This window comes from Vanacampus margaritifer, chromosome 10 (assembly GCF_051991255.1).
Source record: "Vanacampus margaritifer isolate UIUO_Vmar chromosome 10, RoL_Vmar_1.0, whole genome shotgun sequence".
NCBI classification, from domain to species: Eukaryota; Metazoa; Chordata; class Actinopteri; order Syngnathiformes; family Syngnathidae; genus Vanacampus; species Vanacampus margaritifer.
Window position 1 is genome coordinate 10,733,577 of NC_135441.1, and position 16,814 is coordinate 10,750,390.

Here is a 16,814-nt window from a genome sequence, read left to right on the forward strand (position 1 = left end):
TGATCTTGCTTCTCCAAATCTGTTACTGTCGTCGATTGTACTCTCCGGTACACATTTGTTCATTATGCGGCTGTTTCTGCCCAAGTCCCCAAGATTTCAATCAATGAAGTAAGATCTCAACCGTGGTTGTCTGTAAACTGCATCATCATCTGTGGAAGTTGAAAAAACTAACAAACCTATTTTATTTTTAACAACGTAGGTCAGGGGTGGGCAATTAATTTTTATCGGGGGCTGCATGAGAAACCTGAATTGTGTCAGAGGGCCACCAACTTTCTTTCATTGTAAAATGCTCAAATTAAATATTTTGAATAGCTGGTACTGATAATCAGAAGAATAAAGCACTCTGTAAATATTTATATTAGGTTATGTGAAATTGTGGTGTATTGGTTAAATAAGAAAAACAATTATTGAACCAGTGCAATTTATTTTTAATTTGTTAATCTCCACAAACAATAACTTGTAATGTTTTCCACCTCATGTTACCTCTTCAGTGAGAATAATCCAGTCTGTTCTGGGCTTGAACAAGGGCATTGAAATCTGGCGGAATGTCTGAAGTGGCTATGCGAAGGACAGCTGAGAGGTGGTCATCAGTCATAGAGGATCTGTGTTTGGATTTGTTGAACTTCATAACTGAGAATGTCTGTTCACAATGATAGGTAGATCCAAAGAGGACTAGGATCCTCTGAGCATGCCTCCTCAGGTGTGGAAAGTTCTCCTCTTTGAGGGCGGAGTAAAAGTCCAGCAGTGAGACTGACTTGAAGTGATCTGTCAGAAGTGTGTCAGACTGCAGATCAATGAGTTCCATCTGAACTTCACTTGGTGCATCATCCACACTGCAGTTGAAGGGAGAAGAAACCATGTGCATTTCACTCTCAAGAGTTTTGAAATCTTGAAATCGCCTTGAAAACTCTGCATGCAATGCTTCTAACATGGTTGAGTACTTTTGGAGATGATCACCTGATCTTTTGGCTTCCTTAAGTGTTGGCAAGTGGGTCAGAATATTTTCCTTCACTTGGCTTGAGAGAAGCTGCAGTTTTCTCATGAAAGCCTTCACTGCACTGTACATCTCATGCACAAAAAGGCCCTTGCTCTGCATTTTGACATTTAGTTCGTTCATTAGTGCAGTCACATCCACAGCGAATCCGAGGTCTGCCAACCAGTCGTTATCTGAAAGTTCTGGGACGTCATGACCTTTCTGAATACAGAACTCTTGAAACTGGTCTCTCAGGTCCCGGACACTTTTCAGAACCTTGCCAAGGCTGAGCCACCTAACAGTGCAGTGATAGCTTATGTCACCATGTTCAGCCTCATTTTCCTCCAACAAAGCAACAAACTGTCTGTGATTTAAAGCTCTCGCTCTGATGAAGTTAACTATTTTAGTGACAGCATCAACGACATTTTTCATTTTTAACACTGTCTTACACAACACTTCCTGATGTATGATACAATGCAAAAATGTCAATTTCTGATCAGGGTTAATTTCTGTCACTTTATCCTGCATTCTCTTTAAAAGTCCAACATTTTTCCTGGTCAGATTTGGACAACCATCTGTTGTCACACCTGTAAGCTTGTCCCATTTCAGTCCTAACATGGCCATACATGCATTTACCTCTCTGAACAAGTCATTACCTGTGGTTGTCCCTTTTATTGACTGCATGGCTGCCAACTCCTCCGTGATTTGAAAGTCTGCGGTTATCCCACGTAAGAAGATGAGCAGCTGGGCGGTGTCACGTACATTGCAGCTCTCATCTAAAGCCAGAGAAAAAAAGTCAAAGTCGGCCGCTCTGTTCTTCAGCTGAAGCTCTAAATTTCCCGCGATGTCCTCAATCCGCCTCGTTACAGTGCGTCGGGAGAGTGACACGTTCTCAAACGCGCCCTTTTTCTCTGGGCACATCAGCGCAGCAGAGTCCAATAAACACTCCTTAATAAACTCTCCGTCGGAAAACGCCTTACTTTTTCTGGCGATTTTGTGAGAAATGACATAACTTGTCCTGACGGCTGATTCTCTGGGAGTGTGAAGTTTAGTGAAAAATCCTTGTTGGGTTTGTAATTTTGCAAGCAATGCATCAGACTCCATTGCACGCTCTTCACCAGACAGATTTCTGTATTTATCTTCATGCTTGGTCGTGTAGTGGCGATTCAAATTATATTCTTTAAACACAGCAACCTGTTAACCACAGACTAAGCACACTGCTTTACCTTTAATTTCTGTGAAGAAATATTTGGCAGTCCATGTCTTGTTGAAAATACGGAATTCGTTATCAACTTTTCTTTTCTTGGGGTGTTCCGACATCTTGAGGGTAACCTGGCGCGAGTAAAAGTGCGTAACACGTAAGACATAACACTTTTCAAAATAAAAATTCAAAATGAAAGTAAAATTTTTTTTTGTTTAATTTATGGTGTTTATGATTGGCCTCACGCGGGCCGGACAGGGACGTACAAAGGGCCGGATGTGGCCGCGGGCCATAATTTGCCCAGGTCTGACGTAGGTAGTAAATTAAATATATCCATTTTCAAATGTAAGGAGTAGGAAAGAGAAAGAAAAAACCTTAAGTAAAGTAATGGAAAAATCTACCAGTGCCAAGTATTTGTACTTTGGTATGTGGTCAGTTGATAACGGTCAGCTGCTTTATTTAAAAAAATATATCTAAAAAAAATAATGAAAGTACAGTACGTACAGTATGTACCACTCAGTATAAAAACGGAAAATTGGATTGGAAAATAGTGCAGTAATTGGCATTTTTACAGGTTGCAAAACGACGGCATAAACTCCAGTGTCCTCATATTTGTAATGCATTTTTTAAAATTTACTTTTTCATTATAATAAAACCAAACACTGCAAAATGATTTTTTAAAAGAATGTTTAAGAATTAAGTTTTAAGAATTATACTAAGCTGGAAGTAAATGTGACTTTGCATTGAGTGCATTATGTGATAGCTATGATCAATTCTGTATTTACGATGAGATGTTAAAAAAGAAAATGGGTTGATTGGATTTCAATCAGATGAAAGTTTTGCAATAAGATGAGAGACGCAACAGAAACCGACTCTCCGCGCTCGGCTAACGAAGCATCCACTCTCTGCCGTCCCAGGATGCACCTGCAGGCCCTTTTCCCCTCGTCTTTGGCTCCATGCAAATCAAGTTTCACTTCTGTCAAATCACGCTGATCTCACTCTGACTTTGGAAGCCCCTGGCCCATCATTGCAGCCACAAGTCAAAAAGTAACTCACAGACACAGGAGAACATTCCGGTGTGCAGATGACGACACTGTATATGATGTATATGAACAAATATCCATACATGTAAAGTCCGTCAAAGATAAAGAAGGTTGCTTTGAGATGGTCATATTATTGTTGCAGGTTTGAATAACTTTGGTTAAAAAATTGTGAGTTGACAAGCAACGTGTTCCTCACCTACCTCAACTGCCCTTTGCTGGATAGTCCGAAAAATCGCTTTTAGATGTGCAATTTGGAATCAATAGTCTTAATAATCAATCTGATTGTTGTTTGCATATTTCTCATGGCCTCACCGTTTCTGGTAACTGTAAATGGGGAAAAAAAGTCTTGTGAATTTGACACAGCACAGAGACAAGTGTTGTTAAAAATTCAGCCAAATTTGAATGATTAAAAAAAATAAAAAATAAAATGAGGACTTGAAATGGTGCAAAATCAAACCATTGTCTCTACCCTCAAAATGTGTGAGATTGTCCATAAAATATGATGAATCCACACCTCACTCAACTGTTTACTGTCAATCAAATACCACTAGTGTAGTTAGCAGTACTGCCTACATGTACTAAGACAACAATGGCACTCAATCTACAATCATGTTAGGAGGTTTTAAAATTAGTCTATCATTCTAAAATAAGCATAACAAGCTAAATAGTGGGGCAAAATGTGATTGTTGACCCAACGTGACCCAAAAACATGACTAGGCAGCTCAAGTTGCTCATAGTGGGGGTGGGCCGACTTAAATGCCAAAGTGCATCACTGGCCGCTGTTTTGGTCGCGGACAAAAAATAAAGACGAAAAAAATGATAACAAACAGTTTAAATGCCGTACCTTCACAATTCTTTATCGTCCGACATCGATCAAATTAGATTAAATGTGCTTTACAACTAAATTTGATTTGATTTCCCTTTACAGGAAATGTGACCGAAATTGACAGTGGGACTCTTTTCTTGAACAAATCAGAATCAATGTCTTGAGTGAGTTGAATGTTTTTGCCATTTTAAATACTCCTTGTAAACTGCTGGCACATTTGCATGCTGTTATATTGTGTTTTTGTATATTATTTGTGGTTTCTATCATTGTGATGTAATAATGGTGGATAAGGTTAAGTAAATCCCCACATACCAAATGCACAGCCTGCCACTGGTTGAATGATGACTGACGTGTAAAGCTCCCAACTACTTCCTCTTTGGCGCTTTTAAAAGCTGCAGACTCCTTCTAACTGCTTCATTGACTCGCTCGCCTGACGTTTCACCACCGCTAACAGACACCATGTTGGGGGCCATTTTCCTTCTCATCAGCGCTCTGACTTGTGAGACCATCTCGGGCATTACTCCTCCGTGTCAACATTTTCAAGTCAGGTTGTTGTTGATTCTTTTCTTCTTTTGACAGATGGTGACGCAGCCAAGGTGTTGACCCAGACTCCGGCGGTGATGACAGTTGCTGCAGGACAACAAGTTGTTTTCAACTGCGACATTCAGAGGGATGATGGCTATGTGGTTTCTTTTTATAAACATATTCCCGGAGACGCTCCTCAGTTTATTCTGTATCATCACCGTTCGTACTCCAGGCCTAGCTTTGGAACAGGATTCTCCTCAAGTCGTTTTGATGCTAAAACATCCTCAACTACCAATTACCAGTTAATCATTAAACGGGCAGAAGCAGGAGATTCTGCTGAGTATTACTGTGGCACATGGGACGACGCTGCTCGCGAAACTCTATCACAGTGATTTAGTGGGTGACAGAAAGTGCCCATTCTTACTTCTGCTTTGTGTCGAGTCTGCGCCACATGTTGGACGTTTACACTGGAAGGAATGCTGATTATGGGCCTGTTGGTCTTCAGCTGGCTACACGGTCTGCAGTCCACAGTGTTCTCCACTTCAATTACCAAAAGTCAGCTGGGATATGGTTCAAGATGGATGGATGGATGCTTCCATTGGAATGAAAATAGACCTTTCAAATAGTTTAGTCATTAAAAACTGCATGGACTTATTCCAGATCTGATCCAGGTGGAGAATATTTATTGGCCATGGAAATTCCAATCACATGGACCATGTTCAGAAGCCTCAACGTTAGCAGCGTTATTGTTTCTACATGGCCAACATTCGTCTTCAAGACGCTCCATGAAATGGACGTTTCCATCAGGGTGACCATTTGGCTGATCTGTTGAATTCCACCAACACCAAAGTAGAGGTAAGAGAAACAGGAGTGAATATTGCCACCCCCGAAGTATTTGGGATTAAAAACAAATGTCATGAAGAGGCCCGAAGTGAAGGTTGTGGAAGAGTCATCCGACTCATCAGTTTTTGTACGGCTGTGAACTCAAACGGAATCACTGTGGTATTCGGAGGAGGAACCAAGCTGTTTGTGACAAGTAAGTCCTTTGATCATCCAATTTCAAAACCTACTAACGTACAAATTTCAAGTTGAATATATTTTACCAAGTATTGTTCAGTTTTTAATTTCATCTTTTATTTTAGGTTTGCACATTTACTATTTATTTCAGTTTTGGCTAGTGATGGCCACCATGTCTTTCTTTCAAGCATAGTTTTTTTTTTTAATCTTAACTTAAACTTATTTAAAAGTCAATATATTTTCTCTTGATAGACAATATACAATAATGTCTGGATTATTATCATTATTTTTTTAAATGTCAATTTTCATTTTTGTGTGTTTTCTTTGAATATATTTTATTCTGTTAAATGTATTTGACCAAGTAGCTATTGTTTTTTTCTTTATTTCTTTTTTATTTAATTATAGCTTTTAGTTTAGGTTTGGCCGGTCACTATTTATTCAAGTATTCGTCAGTGATGTCTTTCCACGTGAGACTATGTTAAGTTGACTTTTTTTTACTATGACAATGTTTTCTATAAACAATAATCTTATTTTACAATATATTTCTACAATGACTAGAAAATAATAGTGAGGTTACCTCCACTATTCATAATAACATATTAACTACTTACTTTAATAACATATTTATTGATCTCTTTCATTTTATATTTTATATTTCAACCTTTTTTTTTAATTTATATGAATACAATCATGTTAGTCTGGTTACATTTGCTATGTGCATTATATATATATATATATATATATTTATTTATTTATTTAGTTACTTTCACATGAATATATTTATTATATATGAAACATATTTATTATGTTTTTAAATGTATAGTTTTATGAGTAAAATTATGAGAAACACTTCTCAGTATGAGTCTTGCACTTTGGCACCCCTGCAAAATATTCCGATGTCAACCAAAATTAAGCATTAGTTAATAACTTTTTTGATACCGTTCAATATGTGGCTGAGTCATTTTTGTTGGATGGCATGTTTCTTGTAGTAAATAATATATGTTGTGTTATTCTTAATTTAAAATATACAATATATTTTGATGAATGTTCAGTGCATGATGTACAGTATTTTATATGTGTGGAGGGCTTCTCTGCACATTCGAACTTTAGGCCTTGAGTTGCAAAGCTAACACAAGAAAATGGATCTCAACCCTCCAGGCTCTGAGCTCCCTGCCCCCGTGGTGACAGTCTTTCCCCCGGCCAGCGACGAGCTCCAGTCCAAAAACGCCATCCTGGTCTGCGTGGCTAGTCAGTCGTCGCCATATGCAGACGTCACGTGGCTGGCTCGCGGCCTTCCAGTGAGCGGCGACGTCGTGACCGGCCTGGCGGTGCGACAAGCGGACCGCACTTACAAAATCAGCAGCTATTTGACCGTGGATACGTCCGACTGGAACACGGACGTCGCTTACACCTGCAAAGTGTCTTTGGGCTCCAAGTTTGCTGAAAAAACCATCAACAAGTCCAAGTGTGTGACCTAGATGGTCAGCATGGAGATGTGTGCTGGTCAGACCAGATCAATGTTTGCATATTTGGAGGGAGTGTTTAGTTTTTCTTTCTGCTTTGTACTTGCTAGTATGTATTAGAATTCTTCAATAAAAACATCATCCAAAGTTTTTGTATTGGTAATTACATTCAGATTGAAGCACTAACTCCCCACCCCCCCCATTGCTGTCGCATATCTGAACTGTTGTTTTGTGTACGTTCAGTCACCTAAATTGACGAGCCTTCTGATTGGACATAATGCAGCAACAATAAAATCATTTCTATGTGTTTTGGGTGTCATGCGCTTGTAAAAACAAAGACTTGAAGGCTAAACCGTCAAAATATTTGATAACAAATATATTTGTCATTTAATGGCTATTTAATTCTTTTATTATTTACTGTTGCAAATGTTGAAAAATAGGGCATTTTTTTCATGAGCACCTTGAGATAAGAGTGACCCAACTTACAAGTTTTCAGAGGTATGAGTCATTGGGCCATGATATTACTAATTACTAATATTACTGCTGAGGAGATGTGACGTCGCCTTTTTCAATTTATATTTCTGTCTGTCTCATACTGCCCCCAGGTGGCCAAGGCATGAACACCAGAATGACGTACACACTTGCACTGACGTGAATGATAAAATGTGACAAAAAAAGGTTTAATTCTAATAATTATTTTATGGCTGAATATTTTTTGTTTGTTTTTTAAGTAAAAAGCATATTATAGCAAGCAATACATCATTCATTGATTACAAATGCATTACAGTTTTTTGGGGAGGAGAGTCTGGAATGGATTTTATTTTAATGAGGAAAATTATTTGAGAATAGTTTTGAGCAACCAGTGTAGACAAGGAATGAATCAAAAGCTTCACTCAAGGAACCACTGTAATGCATGTGAAATCGTACAGTTGTCATGGCAATTCATATAATAAACCAATTAAAAATGAAATGCCGTCCTATTTACGTCCACGTTCACGTTTGTGTCATAACGGAAATAGAACTACTTCCTGCTTTTAAGTCTAAGAATCATAGGCAATGGAGTGCGGCCAGACTGAACACGAGCCGAACATTTCTTCATTTGTTATTATTTAACCGGTCAATTCCTATCGGAGCACACAGCCAAAAGTGAAGGCCCGCCCACAAAAAGTGAGAGAAAATCAACCCTTATTTGTGTCTGAAAAATCGCTAAATCAAGCAACAAAGTAATATGGAAACACTGGGCGGCAGAACTGTCCTAAGAGGAATATGAAATTTGATTGGTTGCTGGCGTTCACGTGGCGCAGTGATAAACCAGCAAAGCACTCGGCTCTATTTTGCTCATTGAAGGCAGCTGAAAACAAACATAGGCCTACATGTCTGTTTACCCCATTTGTGTTCATCCACAAGGCAGAGAGAAGCAGAGGGAGGAAAACATATTTTCCAGGACAATGCAAGCTTTCCAGGACATTTGACTTCCCGCTCATTTTCCAGGTGTTTTCAATGACTGTAGAATTGGTAAATCTTTTTTTTTTCCAGGACACGTGGGAACTCAGATTTAAAAAATGATCAATGTTTGAGATGCATATTAGCATCTTTGAACACAAACAATACATTATAAATGTAACTAGAGTAATAAAAAGAAAAGTGTGCAAGTGTGAAATACATATATTGTATGCAATACAATCCCAGCGATGGTGTAGATCTACAATAACAAATCAACGTTCATCTTAGATGAGGGCTGCCTTACACGGGACTGATGAACTATCAGGCACATATTCAACACAGACACATTTGCATATTTACATTTATATATTCACCTTTTTGGATTGAGTTTGATTTTAAAGTTTGGACACCACTTCCCTTTCAATCGCATGAACTGCACTGTCTGGGTGTCATGATAATTAAGTGAAAGCAATGAAACACCCATAATATCAGGATCCAATATAACTGCCAATTGGGATAATAACATGTATTGTGACTCACATGTTTGCACTTGACAGTCATAAAAATATTTTTTCCTGTGACAAAATAAAAGTGCCAGTCATGGATTTCAGTGTGACTCTTTTCTTGTTGGGATTATAAAAGGATTAGTGTATAAATCACTTGCATATGACAGCATGTCTCTGCAGGGTTTTATTTTTTAATGTGGGGGGCATCCAAAACCTTTTGAGAAAAAAGTGGATGAATGTTCCCGTCAACAAATGTTATTTACGAGAAAACTAATGCTCGCATGTAGTTGTCTATGTGTATGTGTACAGGTATGAATTCACCTCGATTGGGGATCCAAGTACAACGAGAAGATGTATGCTGGCCAAAGACATGGTGGTGCCGGACGATGGGGCATCGGAGGCCTTGCAGGTGGTGTGCTCCTGATGGGGATGTTCGTCCTCTGCTGGGAGCCGATTTGGACGGCCACCATTGGACGAACGCTGGGAAACGTGGGGCGGTTTCGGTTATGGTGGAGAAACGCCGCTGACAACCGCACCCAGGAAGACTTTACTTGTCCAGGCGGGCAACCTTGCCTGGTTGCCAACGTAAGTAGTAATTGTCTGCTCCAGGTGTGTCGGAAGTGCTTCAGTGGACAAGACATTCCAGTGATAGCCAAAGGGTGCCAACTGACGGTGAAAGCCACGTGTTCTTTATGTGAGTATGATAGGAAAAAAAGGAATTGCACCAAGAACAGCAATGGCACTGACTGGACAATCACAGTGAGCCAAGACACGTGGATAGCCAATGGTTCTGAAATCACGGGAGGATCCACGGTCGGGTATGTCATTTGGGTATCCCCTAATACTACAACCACCAATGTCACAACCCACGTTGTTCCTATCGTGCCAACCTGTATGAAGATGGCACATGGACTGATTCGAACTGAGGTGCGTTGGACAATCAAGTTCTCTATCTTACCAGAGTGTCATCGTGCTCGACGGGCGTGGTATGACACTCTTCTGGGGAGGACAGGAACGTTGCTGGGATCCGCCAACCTGATTGACAACCAGATTACTACAAGCAAGCTACACTACACTGGACAATATACACATGATGCATTAGTAAAAGTGGCACAGTGGTTGCCAACTGCGGTGCAAGTTCAAGCACAGAATGTATTACTTTGGAAAAAACAAGTGCAGTTTCAAGAAAAAGTAAACAACTCCACTGGTGAGGTATTGCAAAATATGACTGATTGGATGAATTGGACTGCGTGTTCATGCAATACATACATGCCAAAAGACAAAGAAATCGATTTAAAGCAATTGTAATAACAAATAATTATTACGAATGGCGAAGGATATGGAATATTACTACTAATGTTTGGTTATACTTACAGGCAGACAAAAATCTGCATGCTAAATCAGGGGTACACCAATCCATGCCTGAAAGAGAAAAATGCAATGTGTGACTGGGATTATGAGGTGCCCCGAGATGTGCTATATCAGGTAGGGCCACATACCTTATGTGTAGCTGCAAACCGGTCGCATCCCCAGTTGCCGAAAGTACCATTCTCTGGCTGCCTCAAGGATGACTATCTGTGGACATGGAACAATCACACTTATCGGTTAACTAATTTCACTGATGCCACAGCTCTCACCTTGATCCAGTAGGAGGTGTTGCATGACAACCATTTGGGTATCTCCTTGAAGGAGTACAGTTGCGCACTGAGCGAATCTAAGGAGCTAAAACAGATGGTGAAAGAACACCGTCATAACATTGCTAAATTACAGATAATGACAGTGGTAACCGGGGAACAGGTACTTGCTGTGGCAAAGACGGTGGAACAATCATCAGCGTCGCACTGGTAAAATATATTCACAGGATTATCACCCTTTGCACGAAAAGTAATGACTCCTCCATTGATTGTACTTATTGTGGTATTATGTGCGATATCTTTACTGTTGAGAATCTTCTGCCTAGATTTAGTCATAACTTTTTAATTTACTTATTTCCTCAGTTATGATACCGCTCTTCAAGATAGCATAAGAATGAGAGGAGTCAGCTGAAAAAGACACACTAGCAAGAGGAACTGCAGCCATTTGTCTGTAAACTTGTTTGTGTCCAGAATATTCTGTAACAATAAATCCTTTGAAGGACCTGTTCACCGTTCTCCAGTCTGTATTCAGAAAATCAACATTCTCTCAACCCAAACAACAACGAACACGCGGAAGACAAAGAGTGTCATTCCAACATTACTCAATGTATGTACTTACCTCTATATGAAACGGGTAAAACGCGCCATGGATGACAAATTAACTAGAACACTTTTGGAATGAGGGGACGATATTTTGAAATAACATGTATGGATAATATCTATGGGAAACAATCACTTTACATACTGGTCAATTATGAGAGGATCATCAAACGACAAAACTATAACAGGGGTATGGGTCTATAATGGACTCATTTTAATTTGGACAAATGTGCCAGGATCTGCACATTTTAAGAGGTTTCATGAGTCCAGGGGTGGAATGAATGGAAAATAACCATGGATTGATATGTCCTCATGTAACCTCTTATATAAGGCTGAACTGTTGGCGGAATCGAGCCTGAGAACTCTTACCTTGTTTATACTGCAGTCCTCCCTGTTTCGAAAATATGTTTTCGAGGCAGGACACCTGCAGTCCTCCCTACTTCAGAGACATGTTTTTGAAGCAGGACACGACTCATAGAAAGGGTGCCTGGGAGAGGGCTTGGCCAGCCCGGTTTCTCACGCTCACCCCTTTTTGTTAACGAATATAAGACGGAGCGGCACACGGCGTGGGTAGAGTCAGCTGAGGGAAGCGTACGTTCGCTCAGCCGTTAAGCAGCTCGTTCTACCCGGACCGTCGGCTCTCCGGTCTAGTGCCAAGGTAAGCGCTGATGATGATTATATTATGCTGCTTAGCGTTGAAGTGTGTTGATTGCTGTTTGCGGGGAATAAAGGGCACATTTGTTCTAGCACAGTATATCAGTCTCTGTGTATTCATTGTTGCCGCCGCTCACTCACGATCCTGCATAAAAATATAAAAGTGAAGTAGTGTTTTCCACAAAACAGGGGCGTCAGGCAATTAAAATGTTTTAATTGTAATTAATCACATGACTTCACTAGTTAACTAACGATTAATCACAAATTGTCTATCTGTTCTGAATGTACAATAATAAAAAAAATTCTAGGTTTTCATACTCTTGTTAGCAAAAGTGAAAAAAACAATTTTAACTAATAGAAATAGTTCAAATGAATTTTTGACGTCTATAGCCGTCAATGGCAGTGAATGAGTTGAAAACAACACTATGAGGTAGATAAGTGCTAATGAAATAATGTCCATTTCTAAATTATATATATTTTTGAAATTGTGTGTGTTACCTTGTGATTGAGTTGAGTGGCGCCCTGCAACGACGCTCCCGTCTATCTGGAGCAGAACTCAAAAAGACCTGGAAAGACAGGACTGAGACACACAAACAACACGACACCTCGGTCATTCAATAACTCCATTGCTCAAATAATAATAATAATAATAATAATGATAATAATAATAAGAAGAATACAAACAGTTTCATATGGAAGCTAGCTCTGTACTAATGAAGAAGCATAGATATTTGTTTTGTAACAGACTTTTAAAATTCAAAATACTTATTCAAAGCATGTACTTAGGTGAAAGTAAAAAGTACAGACTCTGAAATCAATGTACTTCAGGTCAGCAGTTGAAGTTGTAAAGAGTGACTTGCGTGACTTCTGGCTTGTCAAGGGATGGCGTTACAGCTACACTAACACTAAGAGGTGCTATAGCCCCGCCAGAAATATATCCCCATAAAGACCCTCTGGCATTTTATTTGACTTTCTAAAATGCACAGGTATTTATAAATGATCTTGCTTCTCCAAATCTGTTACTGTCGTCGATTGTACTCTCCGGTACACGTTTGTTCATTATGCGGCTGTTTCTGCCCAAGTCCCCAAGATTTCAATCAATGAAGTAAGATCTCAACCGTGGTTGTCTGTAAACTGCATCATCATCTGTGGAAGTTGAAAAAACTAACAAACCTATTTTATTTTTAACAACGTAGGTAGTAAATTAAATATATACATTTTCAAATGTAAGGAGTAGGAAAGAGAAAGAAAAAAGCTTAAGTAAAGTAATGGAAAAATCTACCAGTGCCAAGTATTTGTACTTTGGTATGTGGTCAGCTGATAACGGTTAGCTGCTCTATTTAAAAAAAAAATAAAAATGAAAATACAGTACGTACAGTATGTACAGTATGTACCACTCATTATAAAAACGGAAAATTGGATTGGAAAATAGTGCACTAATTGGCATTTTTACAGTTTGCAAAACGACAGCATAAACTCCAGTGTCTTCATATTTTTAATGCATTTTTTAAAATTTACTTTTAAGGGTAATACTCTAATATAAGTTTTAAAGGATACTCTGAAAGAAGAAACTTATTTTCCTTTCGGCTTTTCCCTTCAGGGGTCGCCACAGCAAATCAGTTGCCTCCATCTAACCCTGTCCTCTGCATTATCTGCTCTCACACCAACTACCTTCCATGTCCTCTTTAACTACATCCATAAACCTCCTCTTTGGTCATCCTCCAGACCTTCTGCCTGGCATTTGGAAACTCAGCAACCTTCTGCCAATATACTCACTATCTCTCCTCTGGACATTGTGTCCAATGCACAGGTATTTATAAATGATCTTGCTTCTCCAAATCTGTTACTGTCGTCGATTGTACTCTCCGTTACACGTTTGTTCCTTATGCGGCTGTCGCTGGTTCTGCCCAAGTCCCCAAGATTTCAATCAATGAAGTAAGTTCTCAAATGTGGTTGTCTGTAAACTGCATCATCATCTGTGGAAGTTGAAAAAACTTACAAACCTATTTTATTTTTAACAACGTAGGTAGTAAATTAAATATATCCATTTTCAAATGTAAGGAGTAGGAAAGAGAAAGAAAAAAGATTAAGTAAAGTAATGGAAAAATCTACCAGTGCCAAGTATTTGTACTTTGGTATGTGGTCAGCTGATAACAGTTAGCTGCTCTATTTAAAAAATAATGATAATAATAATAATAATGAAAGTACAGTACGTACAGTATGTACAACTCAGTATAAAAATGGAAAATTGGATTAGAAAATAGTGCAGTAATTGGCATTTTTACAGGTTGCAAAACTCCAGTGTCCTCATATTTCTGATGCATTTTTTTAAATTTACTTTTAAGGGTAATACTCTAATATAAGTTTTAAAGGATACTCTGAAAGAAGAAACTTCTTTTCCTTTCGGCTTTTCCCTTCAGGGGTCGCCACAGCAAATCAGTTACCTCCATCTAACCCTGTCCTCTGCATCCTCTGCTCTCACACCAACTACCTTCCATGTCCTCTTTGACTACATCCATAAGCCTCCTCTTTGGTCATCCTCTAGTCCTTCTGCCTGGCATTTGGAAACTCAGCAACCTTCTGCCAATATACTCACTATCTCTCCTCTGGACATGTCCAAACCATCTCAGTCTGGCATCTCTGACTTTATCTCCAAAGTGTGGTTTCCCTCTGATGTACTCATTCCTGATTCTATCCATCCTGGTCACTCCCAAAGAGAACCTCAGCATCGTCATCTCTGCCACCTCCAGCTCTGGCTCCTGTCTTTTCCTCAGTGGCACTGTCTCCAGACCAAACAAGATCGCTGGTCTCACCACAGTTTTATAAACCATTCCTTTTATTTTAGCTGAAACATTCACACACATCACATCTGACACTTTTCTCCACCTGTTCCAGCCTGCCTGCACACGCTCCTATACTTCTTTTCCACACTCTCAATTGCTCTGGACTGTTGACCCAAAATACTTCAACTCCTCCTCTCTGTAACCTCACTCTTCCATTTGGGTCGCTCCCATTCACACACAGATACTCCGTCTTGCTACAGCTAACCTTCATTCCCCTCCTTTCCAGGGCAAACCTCCACGCCTGTAGCTTCTCCTCCGCCTGTTCCCTGCTCTCACTACAGATCACAATGTCATCAGCAAACATCATAGTCCATGTCTAACCTCATCTGTCATTCTGTCCATTACCATAGCAAACAAGAAGGGGCTCAGAGCTGATCCCTGATCTAGTCCCACCTCCACTTTGAACTCCTCCGTCACACCTAAAGCACACCTCACCACTGTCGTATAGTCCTCATACATGTCCTGCACCACTTGAACATACTTCTCTGCTACTCATACAAAACCACAGTTCCTCTTTGGGCACCCTGTCGTAAGCTTTCTTCAGATCTACAAAGACAATGCAGCCCCTTCTGACCTTCTTTGTACTTCTCTATCAACATCCTCAAAGCAAATACTGCATCTGTGGTACTCTTTTTTTGGCGTGAAACCATACTGCTGCTCACAAATGTTCACCTCTGCCATCAGTTTAGCTTCAATTACTCTTTCCCATAGCTTCATTGTGTGGCTAATTAGCCTTATTCCTCTGTAGTTGCCACAACTCTGCACGTCTCCCTTGTTCTTAAAAATGGGCACCAGCACACTTCCCCTCCATTCCTCAGGCATCTTCTCACTATTTAAGATCCTGTTGAGCAACCCAGTCAGAAATTCTACTGCTACCTCCCCTAGACAGGTCTGTACCTCCACAGGTACATCATCAGGACCGAGTGCCTTTCCACGCTTCATCCTCTTCAATGGCCTTCTCACTTCATCCTTACTAATCTTTGCTACTTCCTGGCACACAACAGTCACTTCTTCTACTCTCCGTTCTCTCAATTTCCTCATTCATCAACTCTTCAAAGTACTCTTTCCATCTTCCCATCACACTACTGGCATCTGTCAACACACTTCCTTTATTACCCTGACCTATGTTACATCCTTCCCCTCTCTGTCTCTTTGTCTGGCCGACCTGTATAGATCAGTCTCTCCCTCCTTGCTATCCAACCTAGCATACAAGTCATCGTAAGCCCCTTGTTTGGCCTTTGCCACTTCCACTTTCACCCTACGCTGCATTTCTCTGTACTCCTGTCTACTCTCTTCAGTCCTCAGTGTCCCACTTCTTCTTAGCTAACCTCTTTCTCTGGATCCACTTCTGCAACTCCTCATTCCACCACCAAGTCTCCTTATCTCCTTTCCTTCCGGATGACACACCAAGGACTGTCCTACCTGGCTCCCTGGTCACATTTGCTGTAGTTGTCCAGTCATCTGGAAGAACTTCCTGACCATCCAGAGACTGTCTCAACTCTTCCACCATTTCGTCCTCTGCTCTGCCTTTGCCCGTCTTTGTCTTCCTCACCACCATAGTCATCCTACACACTACCTTCCTATGCTACCTTCAAATTACACCGTCTACACAAGATGTAGTCTACCTGTGTACTCCTACCTCCACTCTTGTAGGTCACCCTATGTTCCTGCCTCTTCTGGAAGAAAGTATTCACGACAGCCTTTTCCATTCTTTTTGCAAAGTCAACCACCATCTGTCCTTCTGCGTTCCTCTCCTGGATACCAAACAAGCCTATCACCTCCTTATCTCCTCTGTTTCCTGCGCCAACGTGTCAATTGAAGTCTGCACCAATGACAACTCTCTCACTTCGAGGGATGCTCTGCATCACTTCATCAAGGTCCAACCAAAAGTTGTCCTTCTCCTCCAGCTCACGTCCTACCTGTGGCGCATACCCACTAAGAACGTTGATCATCACACCTTCGATTCCTAGCTTCAGGCTCATCACTCTATCTGACACTCTATTTACCCCCAGGACGTTCCTAACAAACTCCTCCTTCACGATAACTCCTACTCATCATTTTTCTTCCTATCTACACCATGGTAGAG

The 16,814-nt window shown here is 40.3% G+C and overlaps 2 protein-coding genes and 1 pseudogene across 2 annotated transcripts; 2 read left to right on the top strand and 1 right to left on the bottom strand.

Moving 5' to 3' along the window:
* Positions 1 to 487: 487 nt before the first annotated feature.
* Positions 488 to 1,894, bottom strand: LOC144059524 (general transcription factor II-I repeat domain-containing protein 2A pseudogene; annotated as a pseudogene).
* Positions 1,895 to 4,380: 2,486 nt separating this feature from the next.
* LOC144059705 (immunoglobulin lambda-1 light chain-like) lies at positions 4,381 to 7,195 on the top strand. Its single transcript, XM_077578976.1, has 4 exons — positions 4,381 to 4,542; positions 4,623 to 4,949; positions 5,572 to 5,604; positions 6,744 to 7,195. The coding sequence occupies exons 1-4, from the start codon at positions 4,503 to 4,505 to the stop codon at positions 7,061 to 7,063; spliced, it is 720 nt and encodes a 239-aa protein (XP_077435102.1). The 5' UTR covers positions 4,381 to 4,502; the 3' UTR covers positions 7,064 to 7,195.
* Positions 7,196 to 8,105: 910 nt separating this feature from the next.
* Positions 8,106 to 11,068, top strand: LOC144059286 (uncharacterized). Its single transcript, XM_077578265.1, has 2 exons — positions 8,106 to 8,215; positions 9,285 to 11,068. The coding sequence occupies exon 2, from the start codon at positions 9,349 to 9,351 to the stop codon at positions 10,303 to 10,305; it is 957 nt and encodes a 318-aa protein (XP_077434391.1). The 5' UTR covers positions 8,106 to 8,215; positions 9,285 to 9,348; the 3' UTR covers positions 10,306 to 11,068.
* Positions 11,069 to 16,814: the final 5,746 nt, after the last annotated feature.

Bases quoted from the DNA above. Each gene is read 5' to 3' on its own strand.
- LOC144059286 (XM_077578265.1), top strand. From the start codon at position 9,349: ATGTATGCTGGCCAAAGACATGGTGGTGCCGGACGATGGGGCATCGGA.
- LOC144059705 (XM_077578976.1), top strand. From the start codon at position 4,503: ATGTTGGGGGCCATTTTCCTTCTCATCAGCGCTCTGACTT. The intron at 4,950-5,571 runs TATCACAGTGAT...GAATCACTGTGG, and splicing joins CGACGCTGCTCGCGAAACTC to TATTCGGAGGAGGAACCAAG. The intron at 5,605-6,743 runs GTAAGTCCTTTG...TCAACCCTCCAG, and splicing joins AACCAAGCTGTTTGTGACAA to GCTCTGAGCTCCCTGCCCCC.